We start from the raw sequence: 20502 nt of genomic DNA on the forward strand, positions 1-20502 counted from the left end.
ATACAAGGCACCTGTACAGTGCAATTTTGACACCTATGAACTTTCTTAAATACAATAAAATGTCTGATCTCCATATGTCTTTGTACTACTCATTTCATAAAAATGAACATCTATATTAAGCAAAAGCTTATCCTTAAGTTAGAGGAACAAAACACTCACAATGGCATTTACAATTTGATGACAATCCCCTTGAAGAGCATTAACAAGATTTAAAGTCAGGCCCCATATTTTTGTTTAATTTCACTTTCAAGGATACTCATTGTGTTATTTGGCTAAAATGTAAATTGCATATATTTTTTCAAAAAATCACAATTGCTACAATTATCTCTTGAAAGTTACGTTTTCTACATAAATTAGCAAGTATGTCTTGATTAAAACCTAACACAGTAATAACTGAAAAAGAATACAGTTATAAATAAAAACAAAACACTGCTCTTCATTAAATATAGAGTGAACAAGATGATAAATGCAGACATAGAATTGTGTTAAGAGACAGTTAATTTTTTAACAATCCGAGATTTATTAGTAAAACATTATCAGTTAAGAATAAACATCTACGTACAGTATAATTTGAAATCCTGAAGTATAAAACGATATTAATTGAAGTTTTAGACATTCATTTTCATCCAGACTGCAGTTGTGATCATACAACTACATCTACTGATTCTGAGCACCTTTTTAAATATCTCTACATTGCCATTCTGAAAACAACAGACAAGATAAAGGGAGAACTTCATAGGATTTCAGCAAGGTGTTTATTACAAGCAAAGATAGGTGAAGCATTTAGTCAAGTATTACAGTCTCCAGTGCCAGATCACAGATATTATCCAAATACGTGAATATTAATCAAAATTAACATTTGTTTCTTATTATGCAGTAGCTATTGTGATAATATGGCATCTGTATAAAGCAACAGATTCCTGCTCTAGGCGTTTCTACTAAATTCATTTCAGGAATACATAGGCAGTGTGTATTATGACCAAAAATGAGAGCAAGTTCATCTTAAAGTCATAGTTGTTTGTTGTTTTTTTTTGTTTGTTTGTTTTTTGTTTTTTGTTTTTTTCTCCCAGAGGAATTTACTTTTTCCTGAATGTGAAACGTGCCTTTCCAGAGGCAGGGTGGCTTCTTCTCCTCTTTGTCTACTGAAAACAGTACAGCTCTTGGCCTACTTGAATACTTAAGAACCAGCAGATCAGAGAACTGCAGTGTGTTGATTTTTTTTTTTTTTAAATCAAGTTTATAAATCTTTACTTAAAAAAAAAATAATAATAATAATCCAAAAAATTTTGCATATATCTATCACTCCTCAAAATAGATACCAAAGTACATAAAATGCATGTATAAATACATCTACTTGACCCTTCTCCCCTCAGTGATTTCTACATTTAAATTAAATGTTCATTCTAAATGTGCAGTTGTTAGACCTTTGAGTTTATTTCTGTTAGAAACTTTCCTTTGTGAAATAAAGTTTCTGATAAGAATACTTATATAGAGCATCCCAGATTTATATCAATAAAAATATTAGTCTTCTGACATACATATTTCAAAGTCACCTTATATTTTTGAATTGAGAATGATGAACTTCACAATTCTCATTCCAGTCGTCCTTGCTTAGCATCCCCTATTGCTCCCCACACATCAAAGACAAACTCATCTGGAAATGCAAAGTCTCCAAGAGTTTCATCCAATGCCACTGCAAATTCATCTGGGTTTTTCTTGTCTCTTCCTGCTTCTACCATTGTTGCAGCTGAAAACAAACAAACAGAAAGTAAAAAAATTATTCTCATGGAAGTGACAACTAACATTTGTCCAAGATATTTTTTTTGAGAGTTTTCAGAGGCCAGTAATGTTAAGGGGATCTAAAGCTTACCTACTGAATCCTAAATTCATTAATATTTGTGTATCTTTCCCCACAGTAGATACATTATGTTTTGGTAAATGGGAGAGCTTCCTTGGAGTGTTCATTATATATTCTTTTAATTGTTTGGGGGATGTTAATTCAATCAGACTTCATTTCCCTCTAGCTAAATTATGTTCACCATTCATTACTACACATAAAGCATAGGTCTAAAGGCAAGGTACAGGAAACTCCTGTGATAACAAGCCCATGCTAATGCACAACCAATTTCAGTGAGTTTGACATAGGTTCACTTATTTAAAAGGCATACTCAAATGCTTTTTTCCCCTCTAAACAACAAATAAAAGATCCCAGCAAGTCAGAGTTTAAAATAGCCAAGTTTGTTGTTGTTTTTTTAACAAGAAGTTTGTACATGGGAAAATAATATACAACGTATGCAGTAGATACATGCAACAAAATTAGTATGGGTTTGCCAGAAACAGCTTCTAAGTTTAAGTGTTATAATCCGTATTTGGAAAAGAGCAATGATAAAAAAGTAGAGAAAACACTTGAATACTTCAGGAAAAAAGGATTCAAATACTATGCACAGTATCAAAAAAGCCACAAAAGAGCAGAATGTAATTTGTTACCAAACAGAGATAGACCGTTATCTTGTTCATCCAGCAATTTCTCCTGTTAAACACAATCAATCTTTATGAAGTTTCAGACTTCAGTTTGGAAGCTGCTTTAGCCACTGGACAACTCCTCAGATTCCAGGAGAAATTACAAGTCTATCACAACACTCAACAGTGGCTGTAGGGACATTAGCGCAAAGGAAAGCTGTGAGGGCTCAAAGCTCTCTCTCTCTCACAGCACCTGCACCTCCCGAAAAGATGAAAGATGTCAGCTCAGGAGCAAAGCTAAGCTAAACCAGTAGGCTATCTTTGTTTGAGGGGTGCAGAAGACTGTAAAACAGACTCAACACAAAAGGACTGCTGAGTGAGTTTATTTTCTGAGCTGTATCTTTGCTCTACAGCCTCTGTTCATATTAACAACAACAAAAAAAGATTATATTGTACAATAGATGAAATCCTGAATCAAACTCTGATTTACTTCATTGTCATCTTTTACACCTGCCTCAAACTGCAAGATGATGTATAACAGAAGATGAAGAACAAGTAACCACCACCTTCTTCACAAACATATTAAATGCTAATGTCACATGTGGAGGATTTAATAACTTCTAGTCTTTTTTTCAGAGGGATAACTGACTGGAAAACATGTATTACAATGCCTAAGAAAGGGAAGAAAATGCTGAAATCACAGACGACCATTTTCAGTAGGACAGTCTACTGCATACTTGCTATGTAATGCATGCAGTACATGGTACTGAAATGGCAAAATCTCACTGATAAATGTAAAATAAGCTTTCCATGTTCTAATGTCTATTTAATATTATTTTGTTAACCTGAAATTGTTTATTGACAGTTGGCACTGTCTGGAAAATAGAGCTGGTTATTATGCAAACTTTTAACAGTGTGGCCACATGCCACACTGTAGACGTCAGCAACAGCAACTCTGAAGAAATTTGATGTTTCAGTTTTAACTACATTCAGACGTGAGACTGCAAACAGGATCTCCATGCCAAACACCACAAAGAAGCCCAAAGTCTGACAAACAAACTGCTGTGTTCAAGGAAGCTTAAGCTTTACCCAGACTCTTGGCAACACTACAGGATCTCAAGACTCAAGATGTCTTTCCCTGCCAGAACTAACCTATCCTTGTGTGGATTCTTTCAGCATCCCCCATGGAGTCCATGGGATACTGACTCAGAGCAGTCTAAAAGGGAAATGAGGTGAAGGGCTTAATTTAACCTTTGCAGTCCTCCTGATACAAATGAGGGTATGAAGCTGTTCCATATAGACAATGAAACAAGGTTGGAGGGAGAGAAGATGTGCAAGGTGAAAGACAATTTAGACGTAAAAAGTATGCCTGAATACATTTCCTTAAGATATTAAAAAGAAGGCAGTCATCAAAAGAGTGAGAAATATTCCAGTGGAAAAAGTGGTAGAGCAAGGAATTCTGGAGATAAACTGATATATGAAAAAGCCATGTGACAGTCTAAGAGCAGTGATAACACTTTAATATAAGAAAGTTCAACTGTCCTCGTTAAAACTTCAGAATTACCAGTCATTAACCAAAATGCTACTTCAAACAAGGCTTTTTAAATTTTGACCTTCCCAAATTATGAAGTGACAATAAGTCAAAATGTCACAGCCAATTGAGAGCAGCAGCCTCAAATAAAAACCTTTACAACCATCTTGAACAATTGCAATCAGCACTACCACTACACTTAATGAGCTGTACTTGTTAATGCAGACTGCTCTTCCCTCTTCCCTAATTCACCTGGTACACTTATGCAGAAAGTGCAAGATCTTCCTGTCTCCTGAATACCTTTTCAGTAGCATTGTGCTGACCTCTAGTGCCAGCAGCACTATATTACCGTTCAGCAAACGGCAATGTGAGATGCAAGCAGTCCCTACTGGTGCTGGCACACTAGTCCTTACCACCGATGCATACGAACAGGCAAAGATGAACCCTATATTTCGCTAGTTTCATACATACAGAAGCATTAAGACAGACTAGCTTCTCTATCACGCAGTGTACACGTTCTTATCCCCCTGGGCAGTTACCACGTGCATGGGGTGGCATCCATGACCTCAGAAGGACAGCTAGAAAATTCTGTGCAGAATATGCATGCTTACATGGTGACAAATGCATAATTCCCAAAGCAAATCAAAAATTGCTTAGTTCAAGGGTATTTGGTAGATCTGTGGCAATTGGAAGAGAACTTTACTGGCTCTCAGAGGACATCTCCATGTCAAATTAGCTCCACTCCCCTCCTTCTCCCACTGCTTCTCATGACAGCTGCACAATAAGTGATTGCATAAATTTTATTCTAATACAGAGAATATTTTTCTTGACAATCCAGATAGTCCCATTGTCTTCAGAAATTTGTTTTAAAATCCCACTGCTAGCAATGCTCATACTTGAGAAAATTTCATAAAAAAATGTGAGAAGTTCAATGAACTCAAAAGTGACAAAAGAAATTTTCTTGTCAGCATTAACCAAGGAAGCTCGCTATCAGGCTTCCCAGAACACAATCACCTTACATAGCATTTTTTGCCACCTATATCCTCTTCTATCACTTTCAGGAAAAAAAAAAAATCTTTCGGAAGCCTTAACAGACATTTCAGTATTTATTTAGCTGTAATGATATCAGAAGTTTTGCTTTCATCAAAAGGCAACAAATATTAGTCTAGCCTAACACTTTAAAAGAGCTAAAATTATCATCTACACTCCTTATCAATATGACAGAAAACAAAGCATGCCATCAGAGTTTTCAGTGTTCAATATACCTTGGTGTTAGCTTCATGTTGAACATTGTCACAAATTAATCAATTTGAAGGGCACAGAACAAAAACTGGAGAAATATAATCCTTTGAAGATTTAAGTTTGGTAACAGGAGAAGAAAGCAACAGATTCAAGGAAAATACCACTTCATTCAAAGCATTTCAAAATGCAAATATCCATCCAGCATTGCTGGGATGTACAGATGATCAAAGAATAAAAGCTTACGTGAGGAAAAGCTTAAACTATATGGAATATAGTCATATTTTGAGTACATGGAAAGCTGGAAAAATAAAACCAGAAATTGAAAAGCAGATCTGAATTCTTCTAAACAGAATTGAGAGTATGCTAAGGTATGTTATGTCTGACAACATTAAAGGAACATCTGCAAGGAAACAATCATCCAAAAGCATAAAAATAAATATTTTGTTCTATAAGTGAAGAGTAGCCAGAAGATGGTGGAGCATCTCAACTTGGACAGGAAACCCATTGCAAAAGTTTTCCATTGATAGCATTCTGGCGTTGAGTGCTGTAGATACAGGCTTTCTCCCATCCACAACCTTTGATGTCAAATACAGTTTATCTCAATTCACTGATTTAAAAATAAATGCCATAAGAATTCTTCACTAACACTGCTTTCTGAACCATTCCAGTTAATCAGCTGTTCATGTTCCTGTATCAGAAAATACTGACAAAATTTAAAATAATCTTCAGCAGCCCTCACTAATGCATTTGTATTTTAAAGAAAGCTGAAATCTTTTCCAATTTCTAACATGCGCATGAAGCTGAGGAGCACGTTTCCAGAGCCAAATGTATCTTCTATGAATTAAGCCACATTTTCCCCAGTAAAATAGAGAGGTAGAAGTGCATTCATGAAGCAGGTATGTAAATCTCAACAGTGTTTAGATACCTGAAAATAACCATCTGTTGCCACCCCCCACCCAAAAAAATATATACGATGTTCAATTAAACAATTTAAAAGCTTTTCCTCCAATTCAGGGGCTCATGTGTATATTTAGTCAGCCATTCTTGAAACTGCCAAGATACTTAGCAATGCAAAAATTAAGGGCTTTATCTCATCTTTAATTCTGTCTATAACTTTACATTATTTTTCTTTCTCTTCTTTCTAACTTCTGGCTCAAAATTAGGGCACTGTTTCAGAATTAAATCTCACTATGAAAGTGTCATTTTAATGGAGATGAAAAAGCAATATTAACTGACAACCAGAGCTTCTGACAAACAGAACTACATGGGAGTTAGCAATGATTGAGATCTTAATCACTTGTCGGCTGTCGCATTGTGATGACTTGCATTTTCAACTAATCTGGCTTGAGTAATGAGTGAAATTTCTAGCTGAGCAGTGATTGGCATTCTCTGAATGAATCTTTTCCTCATATTTCATCTTCATGGGTGACTGATCACATCTAGTATATAAAAAAAACTGACATATGTTAATTGAACAGATTTGTGACAAGTGATTAGCTCTCCTTTCCTAAAGAGATCTAGAGCTGTTTAATTATTTAAAAGTGATTAAAAACTTTTTTTTTGTCCATCACCTTGACTAAGATTTGAACTTCAAGAAACAGCTAGAAGGATGTAAACTAGAGCTAGGTAAACCTGTTATGTTTGATTCATGACAATTTCTCTTTGTTTAACAGCCCTCTTGAGAGGAAGAGAAGAAAGAGGCAAACCAGCAGCCCAGTTGGGAAGCACAGAGTAGCTTTGAGGACAAAGACCTGTCCATTCTTCGAGCGTTTTTTAAAGACATTGTTTAGGACTATCCAAGGTACATACTGAAAGATGCAAGGACATTAGATCTGTTAAAATACATATATAAAAATATCAGGGAATTCATAGGACTCTATCAAGTGCTTGGCAATCAGCAGAGCCAAGCTTTCACTACAAACTGAACTCTTCAGTACAAGAACCACCCAGTTATGATAGCGAGAGAACAGTAGTTCCCACAGGAACTCTCGATCCTATCACACAGCAGAGCACAGCATATCCTGAAGATCCAAAAAACAAGCTCTAGCCTACAGTCTCAGGATCCTGGGCTACAGATACCAAAACAAGAGCTACCTGTTTTTATGAGGCAGGAGGCCTGGAGACTTTGGATGTAACTAACAAGGACAGAAGCCTACAGAACATTGGATCAAGCTGGGGCTTGCAACAGCTGCAGGACAAAAACAGCTCCAGAAGGGGTGACTGGCACGAGTCTCGGAAGCTTTGAAGTCTGAGCCAAAGACTGTTCACAGTAAACCTCAACAGAGGGTCAGACTGCACCACCCAGGGCTCCTGAGAACGTATTGCATGCCAGAGGCATCACGTACTAGAGAGTTGCTGGGAATAGAATTTTTGAGAACTGTTAGTTTCCTTAGAACTCGGAGGTTAGCACTGTTTTGCAGATATTATCTGGTTTTATGCAGCTTCATTCTCGCTTCCATGCCAGGAAGCCCACCTTTACCGTAGGCTGAAAGACAAATAGTAATTCGCCTACAATTTCTCCTGTGAAGAAATGTGTAGAGCTGCCAATAAGATGCTTGCCAGTAGGAGCAGCCAGCAAAAGTCTTTTTGGTTATTCAGATTATTTTCTATTGTTCTTATTCTTGTCTACTAACTGCTGCCTGTCCAACCATTCTGCTTTGCCCTTAGCTACATGCCAGACCTATCACCTCTTTTGCTTTGCCTCTATCACTTCTCTCACATAAAGGCTTTTTTTCAATATTACTTTCCATTTAGTTTGTCCTTTCCTAATTCTTGTCTGATTTTTAATATTGCAATAACAAATAACTTCTGCCTTTCTTTCAGCATTAATGATATCATATGAGGACTGCACCTAGCCACTGCTCCCACACGGGCAATTCTTAGTCAGCTAAACTACAAAACACGAACAACTTCTTCCCTTACAAATGGAAGTTCATATTTACGTGGTGTGAGATAAACAGAGAAACAACAGCTGCAGGGGCAAGTTTAGTGCAGTTTTAAGGAACTAATAATACTGATCGTCAACATTTTCTTTCACTATAAATTGATTATTTTAAAGCTAGCCAAATATAATGGAAAATTTCCCATATTTCTTCAGTAAACAGGCTCTAAAGAATTTGATAAATCTGCAATTACTCTATCAGTCCGGTTGCTAAATAGTTACTCCTTCATTGAAAAAGATCTCAGACGCTAACTTCAATGATCTCCTTTAAAGTGTTTAAGCCAAGGGATGAGAGAGAGGGAGAGGAAAAACAGCAAATAGACATGCTTGACCTTAACAATCGCCCAACTTCACACACAAGGTCTGTAGAAAATTTATGCCATAAAAAATGGCAATGACAGTTAATGGCAAATAACTAAATAAATTATTCAATGGTGTATAGATAGAGGGCAGAAAAAAGATTAATTATATCATAAGGCTTGTAGTGAGAAATTCTCCCTTTTATCAAAGATATGGAAAAATATAGGCAAGGTTTTCAGTTTACATTCTAGACAGGTTTTGTTGTTTACACACACAGACTGAAACAACTATAAATTATAGGGTAGGTAGAATGAGAAATTACTGAATCATGTAGTAAAGCATTTGTTAAAACTCACCTAATTCAATATCTCTTATCCCCATGTATGTTTCAAGAAGTTCATCCACTTTTTTTACTGCTTTTTCTTCAACTTCAGACAGCTTTATTGAAATAAAGGGAGAGAAAGTGCAGAAGTATTACGCAGACTTTAAAACAACAAGAAATTGCCTACTGCTCATCTTCACTCTCATTGTAGCTGCTTAGACTTACAAGACCTAAAAGTAAAACATGTTATCCCTCCCTATTCTCTTCTTTTCACAAACTAAAATCATCCTACAAACTTAAAACCACATAACTCTTACACTGACCAAACAAAATGCAGGCCTTTCAACTATTGACAATACAGATCTTTATCAAAGTCTCATCAGCTTTAGAGGATCCTGAAATAAGAAAATTTCTTCTTCCCAACAGTACTCCTGGTTTTGCACACATTCATGTCAGCATAAGTTATTAGCCTCTCCTAACAACCATGCTTAAACTAGCCCAGTACACTTTGAGGCGTCAGATACAAAACCACATCTTCAGCCATTCCTTTTATTTTTCTCTTTCCTTCTTTTCAATGCTCTTTGGTCTAATGCACTTTAACACCATCCATCTAGGTAAAGGTTCTCCATTTCCAAATTCTTGAGCCCCATCCTATCTTTCCTAGCCTTCAACTTTGTGTAAACATTTCTCCTTTCAGAAAACAGTCTTCATCGTAAGTCCCACAAGCTTTGTAACGTGGATTTGTCCCTCCCTGCTTTACCTTCAAAACACTGGGGAAGACTAAATCGGGTGCTAGAAGGTTGAACTTTTGAAAAGCCACAAAATAACTTTACCATTTCCTCCACAGTGGCAGGGCCTTTATTTCTCAGTCGAAGTGTTTCTCTCCCTCTGGAGATTTTAGCCTCTGTCAGAGTCCCACCTTTGGACCTTGCTGCCACCTTTTCTAAAGTAAAAAAGAAAACAAAGAAAAAACAAACAAAGCTAAGTATATGGTATGCATACAATGCATCTGCTTCGCTGTTACGTTACCTTCAGTTTTAATTCTAACCAAAAACCAGTAGGCATCTAAAACTAACTGTAAATTAACTACATACCCCACATAGCATTGCTAACAATATCTTGTCTTCAAACTTTGATAATCACTTTGACTACGCTGAAGCTGGGATATCTATTGACAAATATTCTGTTGAAGCCTATTGCGTTCAGTATTACATGTGCATTTCATATAATTTTACTTTCGTATTCTACAAAAACCACAAGTACTTATCAGATGATATCTGAAGTCATCACCCAAATGCTGACTTTATCCTGCCCATCATAGGCAGACTATATGGCAGCTGTAGCTTTGCAACATTTTCATTCTTCACTGAGCCTACAATGAAAACATTTCAAAATGCATGATAATGAGCCACACAGTGGTGAATCGGTCCAACTGTTTCACTCTAAACCATTTGATTACTATCAGTCACTCAGATGAAACTACCCATAAGTAGTCCTGTGGGAGTTTTTCCACAGGTTTCAGGGAGGTCAGGATTTCACACCTAATAAATCCCCGAAGAGAATGTCAGGTTTTATCTTAAGTTTTCTTTATCTGAATTCAGTTTCCTTGTTTATTATATTAGTATGAGTTATTATGAAATCATATATGATATGTCCTAGATCATAAAGGCTGAGATGAGCCATAATTTCAGATTCAGGATTTGCGAGGATTTAATTTACTTACTAACTCAGGAGTTAAGTAGTTAACTTGGGAAATACTAGAAAGAATTTTGTAGAATTGTTTTCACTGTGCTATTTTATCCTCCAGACTATTCCTACTTTTAGAAGAACTTATGCTGTATGCATTCTGCCTAGACTATTCTGCTAAAAAATCTTGAAATGTGAACTTCAATGAAATTTAATATATAGATATTTGTTAATTTGTCCCAAAATATGTAATATGCATATTTTTCTAGTTCTGCCACCACTAGAAACTTGAACTATGACATAACCTGTGTTTGCAATACTTCACTTCAAAGCGCTCTGGCCAACATAGAAACTATTCCTTTTTCATTTAAATTTATAGTCTGCCTTATGCTGTCTTTGCTTTGTTTCTATTAATTTTTCACCAATTTACTGAAGTCTAGCTTAAGATTGGTAAGGACAATTCTTATTCAAAAAAGTCTTCAATTCTGTACTTTAAGCCTTGCCTAGGGCAGCTAGTGCAGCATCTGCACACAAGGTAGGAAGATATCTAACCAGTAAATTACACTTGTATTTGCTTTCCACTAATAGGAAGGAAAATAAAAGCTGGTAATTTGACAGATACTTGTCCCTCATTCCTACACCTTTGCAAACATAATTTCAACAAAATCTGGTTACTTTAACAGGCATCCTGCATCTACTTGTCCAGTAGGATCTGGATCTTGTCATCTCCTCTGTGCCTATTCTTGGCATACTGCAGAATAAACAATCTCATACAAATTTGTGCCAAAAGCTCAACTACACCTAAGGCAAAAGCCAGGGTATTCTTAGCCTGTCTCATATTGGACACCGGTTTTAAGCCCATTTCTGTAGATTAAAAAAAAATACATACAGCTTTCAAAAATCTGTCCAATAAGCTCTACTTCACACTTAATTTAGTGTCAGATAAAAGGTATTGCCATGGAATTACCAAGTGTCCTTCTCTACATCATCAGCAGACAAAGAGGTACCTTAATCATCTTTGGAAAATAACTGCTATTAAATAATAGTTCAAGTCATCAAATGCTGATTTACCCCAGTCTTTACAAGCAAACTATGTAATAGGCTTAGCCCTGAATGCCCATATTAAAAAGATATCATTATACTGCTAATTGCAACACTGTATGTATGTACATTACACTGAAGTACATTACAACAGGAATATTAACTTATATCCAGTGATATTAGAGACATATCACATTCTGTGCAGAAGCACCAAAAGCAATCTTCCAATTTCTGTTTCTATTTCTGCTGTTATTCTGACACCAAGTGTCAAGATTGGTGTATGACAGCAGTTGTAAACTGCTAACAGATTAAAATATATATATATATATATCAAACATTTTCCACTGTGGTGATGAGACTGTGAGTGCACATGAAGTCACATACTTAAAACGCAGAAGTATCTTGTACTTTCTTGTTAAAGAAAAATAATACATGGATCAGGGGGAGAAACAAACCAAAACCTGAGAGAATAAAAATCAAAACTCAATTTCTATTTTAGCTCCCTAAGCTAACACAACATATTTTTATTTATTTTTACTATATTGATAAAATTGATGTACATATGAAGTAGCAGGAGGTATACATTTGTCCTGTATAAGTATCATTTTCACACAGCAGTCAGGCATCAGGTAGAGGCAGAGCTTTGTCTGATTCATTTCCTTCAGTTGTAAGTATACCTGCTGTAAAATAAGAGAGTGAACAAAATGTTGGGGATAGCAGCCAAGGAGGTGCTCTGAGGAATCCCAGACTCTTCTCTGCTTCACTCTTCTGCATTAGATAGCTCAGTCCCACCTAAAGCTCATAAATAGAAAAATCTGATACACAGATAAACAGGTTTCATATATAAGAGATGTAAAAGAGAACAGAAAGGAAAGTTTGAGGATCAGTGGAGTGATCCATGCTTTAAAACTGTGCCTATGAAACTTGTACTTATTCTGCATTGTCATGTGGTAGCAAAGAAATCAAGCAACTGAGACTCAGTGCTGAGTCAGCCCATACCAGGATAACTGCTGGAGAAAGCAGATGGAAGAAGATTCCTTCCTAAAATTCCCACTCCAAGAAAATATATTATATATACACACACACACACATATGTATCTATTCTATACATAGAACGTTCCTCTCTTTTTGCAGCAGTTACATTACCTTGCCTGAAAACAAATTTATAATGGAGTGCAACGTCAGGAGCTCAATATCCGTGGAACAAGGCAAACAGCCAAGCAACACTCACCAAATGACTTCATAGGCTCTATCAGCTTCAGCTTAAACACCCGACCTTTCTCCAGATCTTTTAGCATTTTGGCAACTTCATAATGCCGAAGATCTGACACATCTTTTCCATTTATAGACTCTATGTGATCGCCAACGCAGATCATTTTGGTTTGGTCCATAAGGCTCCCTTCTCTGATTCGCTATTGTTTAAAAAACAGAAAATAATTAAAAACATTTTTTGAAATGGTAAAGAGGTAACAGATTCAAGAACGTCAGTTAAAAATATCAATAGCACTGAGTTTGCTTTGCCAGCAGGACATTTTGACTTTAAGATTTATGCCATAAAAGACCTTTTAGAAAATTATTTTTAAACAAAGTACTTTAATATACATTGCATATAAAAACAACAATAGAAAAAAATGCAATCAAACTTCAGAAGTTAAGGCTTCTGAATAAGCTAATGCTTTGGGTTTTTGTTTTTTGTTTTTTGTTTTTGTTTTTTGTTTTTTGTTTTGTTGTTGTTGTTGTTGTTGTTGTTTGCTTTAAAACTGTACCCAATGTGCCAGTAATGTGAATGTCTTCTTGATTTTTGATTTTAATACTCTGACAAGCATAGGTACAAAACTTCTCTTGTATACAAAAAAATATGTGATATACTAAAAAATGAGGTACTATGTAAGTCTAGTCTTAATAAGGCTTATCTATAGGGAGTAAACTTCTACAATTTTCCTCACTTAACTATATAACTGCATATGGTAAGTTATTTCCTGTGAAATAACAATGAAGGACAATAAATGCTTCCAAATGTTATTTCAGGGAATACAAGTGGCATAGAAGCAGAGGTCATAAAATGAAACTGAGTTTAGTATTCATAGTTTTTCCAAGGTTCAATTTAAAGTGAAGAAAAAAACAATCATTAAAAGATCTCTATGATTTATCAAGTCAATTAAAGGACAATTAAGATTTCAGTGATTCAGTTTATTGTTGTTAAATGCTGTCATATTTATCACGCTCCAATCATGAAAGCCATTATCCTATTTAATATAAAAGCTATGACATTCTAGAATGTCTTCTATTTTCGAGAGATACAGATATCATTTGAAAATCTTCCTAAATAATGTACATTTCAATAAAAACTGAGACTAGTTTCAGGCTGGCTTTGAGTTTACAGTGAGACGAGGGAGATAAACATATTTCCACCTAATACTGTAGCACATATCCTAGCTGTTAACTATCTTAAAAACCTGTTTCTAGTTTATGTGCACATGTCTAAGCCCACATAAGTGCCTCCATCTGAGAAAGTAAGTGGGAAGTGTGATGGTGCTCACTGTCCTATAAGACACTGCACCAATTTTTAGCTTCATGCAGAGCTTAACTCATTCTAGCACTTTTGTTATTGCTGTTTAACCTAGATTAAAAACAAAAACTTCTGGTAAAAGAAGGGAGGGGTATTGTATACAAACAAGAAACCAGGCTCCAAATGCATTTCTATTGCCAGGGTTCAAAACTGTATCTGCCACACTTCACGTTTAGTTTAGGCGTTGAATTCTTTCTACCATTTTTTCTTCACTTGGATCCTAATACCAAGACTGTTTAAGTAGTATTACTTGATAATACCATTTGTGCAGCATTCATACAATTTTTTTTTTATGAGACACAGCACTCCAAGTTAACTGACTCAAGACAGTTAAACTATAATGTCATAGTAATTAAGATGCAATTGATATGCTTGTATTTCAAGTGCTCTAGAGAATGTGTAGAAGCTAGAATCCTTATTTCCTATGAAAATAAGGAAATAATTCCAAACTATTTTTTAAGTAAAGTCAGTTTCTGTTTAGTGATGTAGCTAGCCAACTAAATATATAATATATACAGCTTCTACTTTTGTGTACATACATATATTCTGCTGTTTAAAATTAGCCATTAGCTAAATATGCAACAGTAACAAAGCAACCTTGCAGAAAATCTTTTAAACTGATATGGAATTGCCTTCCCGTGAAGACATCACCACATCAGTTACACCTATTACTAGACCAATACAGCGACAACATTATATGTAGTCAGACAATTCCTATACAATTTCCTGGAAACTGCAGCTTACTGGTGTAGTGAGGGTTTTCCAGTTACTCAAATTATACAGCAGTCAGTGCGATTGCTGTTTTCCTCTTCCCCTAATACCAACCGTGGACAGAGAAAGTCATGCTCTATACAGTGCTGCACAAGTGAACTTGAAGCACTGCTTTCAATGTCTTATTTTAAAATGCGACATAAGCAGCAGTGTGACAGAGTGTTATGGGTTGCATTGATATTACCACTGAAAATTTAAAGTTCCCTAACTATAAACATAAAAATGAGGATACAGTTTTGCCAGACTGCTTGCTGAAGCCTCCACAGCATCTCAATTTTGTCAAGAGCAATCTCTATCACTTTTTTTTTTTTTTCAGCAAGCAAGCCTACTTTTTATATCCATGGTAGCTAAGAAATAAATAGAGAATACAACCTCTCCATACAAGAAGCTCTGTTAATAACAGTAATAAGATCAGTATTTGAGACAGCAGTAACCAAAGGTTATTTTCAGTGCCTCACTAGTAACAGTTAATTGGAATAGATTAAAGCAATGCACCTAGAAAGGCTGAAAAAAATGGGGCAAGGTTCCTAATACCTAGTTTAGAAGGAAAGGTGCCATAATTTCCTCCATCTTTACTTGTCTCAAAACAAATGGCCTACAGCTGGTGAGGAGGAGAGCAATTATGATTAATTAACACTTTGCATGTGCTACTACCTATGTTTTCTACGCAAACTAATTGGGGTGAATTCTGTTAATCCATGTCCTTGCCACCTTTTAATCCATCCTACCTAAGGCAATACCAGTATTGGAAAGCTGAAAGCGCTCTGTACTTGCATTTGCTCTTACAGAGCATGCAGGATTTTACCCCATGAACACTTTAAGACTGAAAGAAAACAGTCTTGTTACAATGAGTGACAGATGTGTTATAAGGGATCTAACCAATGATGTCAGAAAACTCACCAAGAAAAAAAAAAGAGGAAGCAGACATAAGCAGTATGCAACACTTATCATCTCAGGATTGGTTACACAACAATGATCATATCATAAAGCCCATACACAACACAGAAGAAAGAAACAAATGATCTAATTTAAAAATGACATGCAGTACAGAAATAGCTGAACTAATTTCAAATGATAAATCTAAGGAAAAGCAACTTTTTCTGGTACTTGCCATATGCTAAACGGCTTGATAGTTCCAGAGGATCATTAAAGTAATAATTAAGCTACCATAGTAACAGAAACTTCTAACAAAAAAAAGCATTGAACTGGAAAATAAATTTACCTTTATAAAGGGACAGCCAGCTCCATTGTCTGTAACAGTAAGCCCAAGCAAATCATCAGATTTAAGAACTTCCACTTCTTTTCGTTGTCCTTTTATGTGGGCAAATATAAAATCTTCAAGGCCAATCTGTGCACCTAACAGCTTGTCCATATCAACTTTATGAGTGTTCAAAGTACAAAACATGATCTGTGCAGGAAGGAAAGAAACATATTACCTTGAAGTTTAACAGTTTATTAGGTTTGGTGAACTTGACAGTCTGATGGGCTCTTTTAAGGAGAGCATAATACCAGCCTCTGACAGATCCATAACTGACATGATAAAAACTCACTTTCTCCAGCTGCCCCAGGAGAAGTGACACTCTCCATCCATAAAACTGACAAGAAGCATCAACAGCTCAGACAGCAAATATGAGATTGCAGGGAACAAAGGAAAGGGACGCATCTGTGCAAGCAGCCTCTCACAGTGTGCCACAGGGCACCAATCCAGACACCAGCAGCTTCAGCTGAACAGCTTAAGGGGGGGTTGAGCATACCACCTCAAGAGCAGCCATGATTCTGTTCTCTGTCATTTACCAATCTCCAACTTGTAGCATTGCTTGTGGACAGACAAGGGGTCTGCCCACCACAGCACTGTATGGAGGAATCAGGCCAGCCCAGGCAGGTGTTAGGCATTCTGATGTAGCACATGCTCAAAGGGAAAATAGTCTAGCCAAGAAAATAAGAAACAAATCCACTGTTCCACCTCACAGCTAGGGCAATTTCATCTGCCGGCTGCTTGCCAAGTTGAAGCCAGACAAGAAAAAGGCCTGAGGGCGGCCCACACAGCTTCCTCTCAGGCAGTGCCAGAGAGTACAGGGGCACAGGCCAGAGAAACTCCATTCCTAAGATCTACATCTGAGGCAAATGATTCTCTCAAGACCGTATTTCAAGTAGAACTGAAAGCAGGAGAGGAGGAGGCGGCAGCTTTATACTGCATTTGGCCTCTGTCACAGGTGCAAGCCACTGGCAAGGGATGTCATCATGTTACATCTGCATTGCTGCCAGCAGGATGCATCTGACAAAAACAGCAGTGGGATGTCACAGCGTCCTACAGCTCTGCTACTGCTCTAGTAGCAGCCATGTGTGTCTAGCATGCTAGCCTAACTGCTCCTAGTCACAGGTATAGATCAGCACCTGCAGGACCCCTGGTGCTCTGATGAAAATGTGGGCTTCCCTTCTTTCCCCATCACACCTACAAAAGTTACGTGGATTTCAGCCCCAGAACAACTTCACTCTAGTGTCACTGGATGATGGCAGGAAAAAAAAAAAGAAATGAAAGCAATCAAGCTATTCAGTTCTTTTGTAGAACAAGTGAGGGGAAAATGCTTTTCCTAATGTATTTCAGAGAGAGCATTTTGTTTTCCTCATTTATATAGAATGTGAGACCTATTAAACGTGTCTTTTCACTTCTGAAAAATGAAAGCTCAGTAGTGAGATGGAGATTCCAGGTTGGTGGAATCTTTAGTTATTCCCTTAAAGAAACAAAAAAATCCAAAACAAAACAAAACCCCACAACTAAAACAGTCTAATTACTTATCTGATAATCCATCAAACAAACACTCCAACCTAATTGCTTTAATAACAACAGTCACAACAGCACTTAACAGACATCAGTTTTATTCTCAAGTAATGCAAAAAGTATTTCAAGTTAATAAGCACTTACAAAATAATATAATCTAGAGAAATTCATATGGCTATAATCAGAATATTATATTTTATTAATACTAATCACACCTAATCATTAACATTTTTTTAAAACGAAAAAGTTTCAATCTGAACAGGTTATATAAAATCCATATATACACTCAGCTTTCTTGCAAGCTACGTAACTTGGCCAGTTTACAACTGCATCTCAGTTCTATTTCTTACAATGAACAACAAGCCGTATGGCTTTACACTTTAGACATTAATATCCTTCATCTGACCTTGTCAAATAAACAATCATCTAGTAATCACTGTCACACCTTTGAATAGATAAAACTGGCAACAGAGTAGAAATGTGATATTTAGAAACTTGATCCAGAGTTTCTCTTTTTAGACCCTCATCTGGATGGTATTCCCCACTACAGCCTATAAGTCTCCAGAATTCTCAGTGAGTCAGTTCCATACTAACCACAAAGCTGAGAGAACATCAACTGGTCAAAAATAACACTTAAATCATCCTTTATCCTCTTTAGTGAACAACTGCTTTTTCTCAGAACAGATATCTTCAAAGAGCAATGCACTAAAGATGCATCCACCCAGGATAATATACAGTTACACCATCAGTTATAGCATAGCTTTATTTGTACATGACTGAGGACTGCTAATGGAAAATTTCTATTTTTTCTTAAGTTTTACATTAATAGAGGTATCTAATTAAAACAACAGCTACTGTAGTGCACTTTGCTATCCACTCAAAACTCTGTATAATTTTAATTTTAGTAATTTTCTTACTTGGAAAAGAAACAAGAGAAAAACCAATGAGTAATTCTCATCGTAAAGTCCTTTCTTTCCCTTCTCACCCTTAACCTTCATGTGCATTTGATCTTCAGCTCAGCATAACAGTGCTGTGACATTTCATGCCAACTGTAGCAAGGTATTATAAATCATAGCTGCTGCACCAGTCCTGAAATATCTAGGATACCTCCTTCACTGAGTTATCTCACACAGCAAACACAAGAAGGAAATTCCATTTGGCTGGCAGAGACCTTGTAAAATAGATTCATCAGATAAGATTACTAACAAATTATTTCCTGCATCCATATTTTCAATAGTAAGAGACACCAGTCAACAAAAATGGGCTTATACTGTTATACAAAGTAAGAAACTGCATTAGATAAGAGGGTTACACTCTGTGTTATATAAAGTACCTACGCAGTACCGCATTGCATATGCTTTATTAATCACCTTCTTAACTTCCATTAAGCCTAGAACTTGAAAGATTTCAAAAATAAGTTGATTGATTGATAATATGATCAGAAGCTATTAAAAGCACTTTTTGACTCAGTAGAGCTTGTATACCTTTACAAAGGACATCATAATCATGTTACTTAACAAGCTGAGGACTTCTACTTATGACACCCGCTGACGTATTTCCCTCCATATGTAGGTGTCATCTATATCAAGAAACCACCAACATGTTTTCTAGCTACCCTACTCATTTCATTCTCCCTTGGGAAAATGCGGGAGCCTCAACTTGTTGCAGCGACAAGAAGAGTAACCACATCCTCTTGGTTTCAGTGTGGTTTTGGTACTCTATCAAGCAGGCAACTTTGTCTCCCCAGATATATTCATAGTACATAAGTAAATAGTAAATAAGCTTTCAGCATTTTATTGTTTAAAAAAAAAAAAGAAAACTCCAGAACGTACAAGAAATAGAGCAAGTTTCTCCCTACAGCTACAAAAATACAGCTAAAAAGCATCTGAGGAGCAGATCATCAACACAGCAAGCATCAGATGCACCATGGTATCAAATACAAGCACCTTAGGGAACAGCAATAAGCCAATGGGTTGAAAGGAAGTGGTTTGGAGGCAGTGTCATCTTTGATCACTTAAATTTGCTTTGCTTCAATCTTTAGGCGAGATTGAGAGAATTCATTTCAATAGATAAGTGAGTACTCAAACTCCAGATATTTTAGTAAATTTCACAAACTGATCATTTTCTCTAGCCTTCTAAACTATGTTTTAGCATTTTTTTCCTCTTGTGAAAAAAGAAAATGTCACTTATTGAAGTTGCTTCAACACTATTATTCGGTTTTGGCTATTTTTCAGCAATTTCATAAAAGTTTAAATTGAACAGGTTTAAATCAAATACATCTATGAAAGTTTAATGTGGCTGAGCCTTACTGTATACTTAACTGTTTAGCATCAGGAGGCAATGCTACGGAACAGCAGCCTGGGCACAAGCTCAGCAGCTGAGCTCCTATTGCTGGAAGAGAGAGGCAGCTGCATTTCTACTCTTGGTGCTACTGCAAAGGCTTCCCTGTTCCTCTGTTCCCCTTAATGATGTAGAAGTCCTTTCACCACATTTGATATCTCAGCCTTCACAAGCATTTGTTAGACGCACCCACTAAGCATTCAGTTCACCTCACCTTACAAAGCAAACAAAATAATCAGAAGCGTGAGCTATGAGTATGCAAACTGAAAGCTTGTATAGCTATCATTTACCATTCCCTTCCATCTGAAGAAGTAGTCTTGATATAGTTAGACTTTAATATTCACTTTCAAGTGCGTGGTTAGCCATTTTGAATAACTCAAAGCCTTACAATGTACTGTCACAGAAGCACACCAGAAAATGCTTTAACAGATCCATGTTGTCCTTTAGTCAGTGCTCATTTATTTGTCATACAGGCTGCACTTCTCCCCTGTGCAAAGAATCAGCTGGTTTGGACCCAAAA

At 36.4% G+C, this 20502-nt stretch overlaps 1 protein-coding gene across 1 annotated transcript; it reads right to left on the reverse strand.

The window, feature by feature from the left end:
- Positions 1-215: 215 nt before the first annotated feature.
- On the reverse strand, positions 216-16305 carry GIPC2 (GIPC PDZ domain containing family member 2). Its single transcript, XM_003208760.4, has 5 exons — positions 16086-16305; positions 12755-12935; positions 9630-9739; positions 8831-8912; positions 216-1747 (listed from the first exon to the last, which is right to left on the reverse strand). The coding sequence occupies exons 1-5, from the start codon at positions 16266-16268 to the stop codon at positions 1593-1595; spliced, it is 711 nt and encodes a 236-aa protein (XP_003208808.2). The 5' UTR covers positions 16269-16305; the 3' UTR covers positions 216-1592.
- Between the last annotated feature and the right edge of the window lie 4197 nt (positions 16306-20502).

The sequence above is a fragment of the Meleagris gallopavo genome, chromosome 10 (assembly GCF_000146605.3).
Source record: "Meleagris gallopavo isolate NT-WF06-2002-E0010 breed Aviagen turkey brand Nicholas breeding stock chromosome 10, Turkey_5.1, whole genome shotgun sequence".
Taxonomy (NCBI): domain Eukaryota; kingdom Metazoa; phylum Chordata; class Aves; order Galliformes; family Phasianidae; genus Meleagris; species Meleagris gallopavo.

Coding starts and splice junctions, on each gene's coding strand:
- GIPC2 (XM_003208760.4), bottom strand. CDS start 16,268: ATGTTTTGTACTTTGAACACTCATAAAGTTGATATGGACAAGCTGTTA. Junction 12,936..16,085: donor CTGGCTGTCCCTTTATAAAG/GTAAATTTATTT, acceptor TTTAAACAATAG/CGAATCAGAGAAGGGAGCCT. Junction 9,740..12,754: donor AGAGCCTATGAAGTCATTTG/GTGAGTGTTGCT, acceptor TTTTTACTTTAG/AAAAGGTGGCAGCAAGGTCC.